This window comes from Bison bison, unplaced genomic scaffold (assembly GCF_000754665.1).
Source record: "Bison bison bison isolate TAMUID 2011002044 unplaced genomic scaffold, Bison_UMD1.0 scf7180017864020, whole genome shotgun sequence".
In the NCBI taxonomy this organism is placed as follows: Eukaryota; Metazoa; Chordata; class Mammalia; order Artiodactyla; family Bovidae; genus Bison; species Bison bison.
In genome coordinates, this window is record NW_011494592.1 from 219818 (window position 1) to 222270 (window position 2453).

General features: G+C 45.4%; 1 protein-coding gene across 1 annotated transcript in view; it reads right to left on the bottom strand.

The window, feature by feature from the left end:
* EIF2AK3 (eukaryotic translation initiation factor 2-alpha kinase 3) overlaps positions 1-2453 on the bottom strand; it is an 81274-nt gene that overhangs the window by 14941 nt on the left and 63880 nt on the right. The window contains exon 15 of the mRNA XM_010834127.1: positions 1897-2453. Within this exon, the coding sequence (XP_010832429.1) occupies positions 1897-2453 (557 nt within the window). The remainder of the gene's footprint in view (positions 1-1896) is intronic.

Consider the following 2453-nt stretch of genomic DNA (forward strand, 5'->3'; position numbering starts at 1 on the left):
AAAAAAAAAAAAAAATATATATATATATATATATATGCATATATAATATTATCATCTTTTCCTACAGCTTACTCTAACCTCAGCTAACATGACCACCATTCATAGGCCTTTGAAATAAGGGGGAAAAAAAGCCATTTAGCTCATAAAATTTACTTTCGTTGGGCTTCAAATGGGGCTTCCCAACTGGTACTAGTGGTAAAAATCTGCCTGCCAATGCAGGAGATGCTGGAGATGCAGTTTCAATCCTTGGGTCAGAAAGATCCCCTGGAGAAGGAAATAGCAACTCACTCCAGTATTCTTGCCTGGAGAATCCCATGGACAGAGGAGCCAGGTGGGCTATGGTCCACAGGATCAAGAAGAGTTGGACACGACTGACTGACTTAGCACACAACACCCTACTCTTCCTCAAATAACCTTGTACAAGAGATAGGATTAGACTGTGCTGCCTTCAATTTCCTCACTCCTCCCCTCTCTGGGCTCTGGTGTCAGCTTCTATGTAACCAACACTAACAGACTTTGGTTCCTTTTTGGTTCTCCAGCATCTATCCATCCCTCTATGCTTCTACCAGAAGCATCTGGAAGTGACTTTAGGGATTCCCTTCTTCTGGGCAGCAAGTTCATGGTTCATGTGGGATGTTATCTGGAGGTGGCATCTAGAGCTTGCATCCACCAATAAGCATAATCCCAGCTCCTGGCCAGAAGACTGGTTTGGGGATAGTATTTTGGTCACCTGATGGGAACAGCCGACTCATTGGGAAAGTTCCTGATGCTGGGAAAGATAAAGGGCAGAAGGAGAAGAGGAAGTCAGAGGATGAGATGATTGGTCGGCATGCAATGGACATCAACTTGTGCAAACTCTGGGAGATGGTAAGGGACACTGAGGCCTGGTGTGCTGCAGTTCATGGGGTCACAAAGAGTTGAAGACAATCGGCACCTGAACAACAACAGTGTGTCCCTGGCTTATTAATTAGAAGAAAACCCAGGACTTCTTGATCAACAGCAGCAGAAAAAAATACTTTTCTCCCCAGCACCTCCAAAAGACTTAAAACATGGAGCCCTGAGAACTGCTGGCAGTTATGCTGAGACTGACATGTGACAAACACGTGACCAAAATATAAAAAAGTTATAGGGCCTAGAAGGCTTAACATTAGGCTCAGTGACAGGTCAGAATGAACACAGTAAAGAACTTTTCAACTGGGAATATATATATAACTGAATCCCTTTGCTGTTCACCTGAAACTAATACAACATTGTGTTACTTCAATAAAAATAAATAAGTACTGGAGAAGGAAATGGCAACCCATTCCAGTATTCTTGCTTGGGAAATTCCACAGAGAGAGGAGCCTGGCTGGCTACAGTCCACGGGGTGGCAAAGAGTCAGACGTGATCAAGCAACTGAATAATAACAACAAACTGAGGCTGAGATGTGCAGTCACTCAGCTCCCAGGGGGCTGGCCCAGATGGGCCTGACTCTGAAAAGTGGTTCAGAAAAGTCAAGTCAATCTTCTAAAAAGAAAAATAAATAAGTAAAGGACTTCCTTGGTGGGCCAGTGGTTAAGAATCCACCTGCCAATGCAGGGGACACTGGTTCGATCCCACGTGTTAGGGAGCAACTAAGCCCATCAGTTCAGTGCAATTCAGTTGCTCAGTCATGTCCAACTCTTCGCAAGCCCATGGACTGCAGCATGCCCATGCACCACAACTACTGAAGTCAAAGCACTCTAGAGTCTGTGCTCTGCAACAAGAGAAGCCACAGCACTAAAAGATCCTGTGTGCTGCAACAAAGACCCAATGCACTCAAATAAATAAGATCAATTTTTAAAAAATAAGTAAATGAAATAAATAGAAAAATAAAACAGGTTGAAACCCTCAGGTGACAAACCACAGATAACAGACCTTGAGGTCCCTGTGCATGAGCCCTTTGCTGTGCAGAAACTCCACCGCCTCTGCAATCTGCAGAAAGATGTGCAAACATACGCTCCTCTCTCTCGCCTCAATGGTGCAGCGGCTGTTCAGCCAGTCTTTGAGGTTTTCCTTTCTGCACAGCTGCATCTGGATGTACAGATACACCTTGGGCGAACTGGGCTGGAGTTTCCCCACCGAGCTTTTAGTGAGGTCTAAACTTAAAGTGGTTGGTCTTGATGGAGAAACAGACACAGTAGGTTCCGAAGATTTGCTACCGGAATGCCGGAGTGCAGACAGTTTATTCGCATAATGGTTGCCCACAGGGGGTTGGTTCATTCTGGGCTCCTCTTTGCTGGACGCGTTATCACAGCCAGAATCTTCAAATACTATAGACGAGGAGGTTCGCTCCCTGGACCTTATGTAAGGAGAAGCTTCCGAAGGACAAAGTTCAAAGGAGTGCCCTTCATCATTACCATCCATGGTACCATCCTCCCCCTCGCAGTCTGTAAGGCAGCTGTCCTGGAGTTGGCATACTGCATCTGCTGACT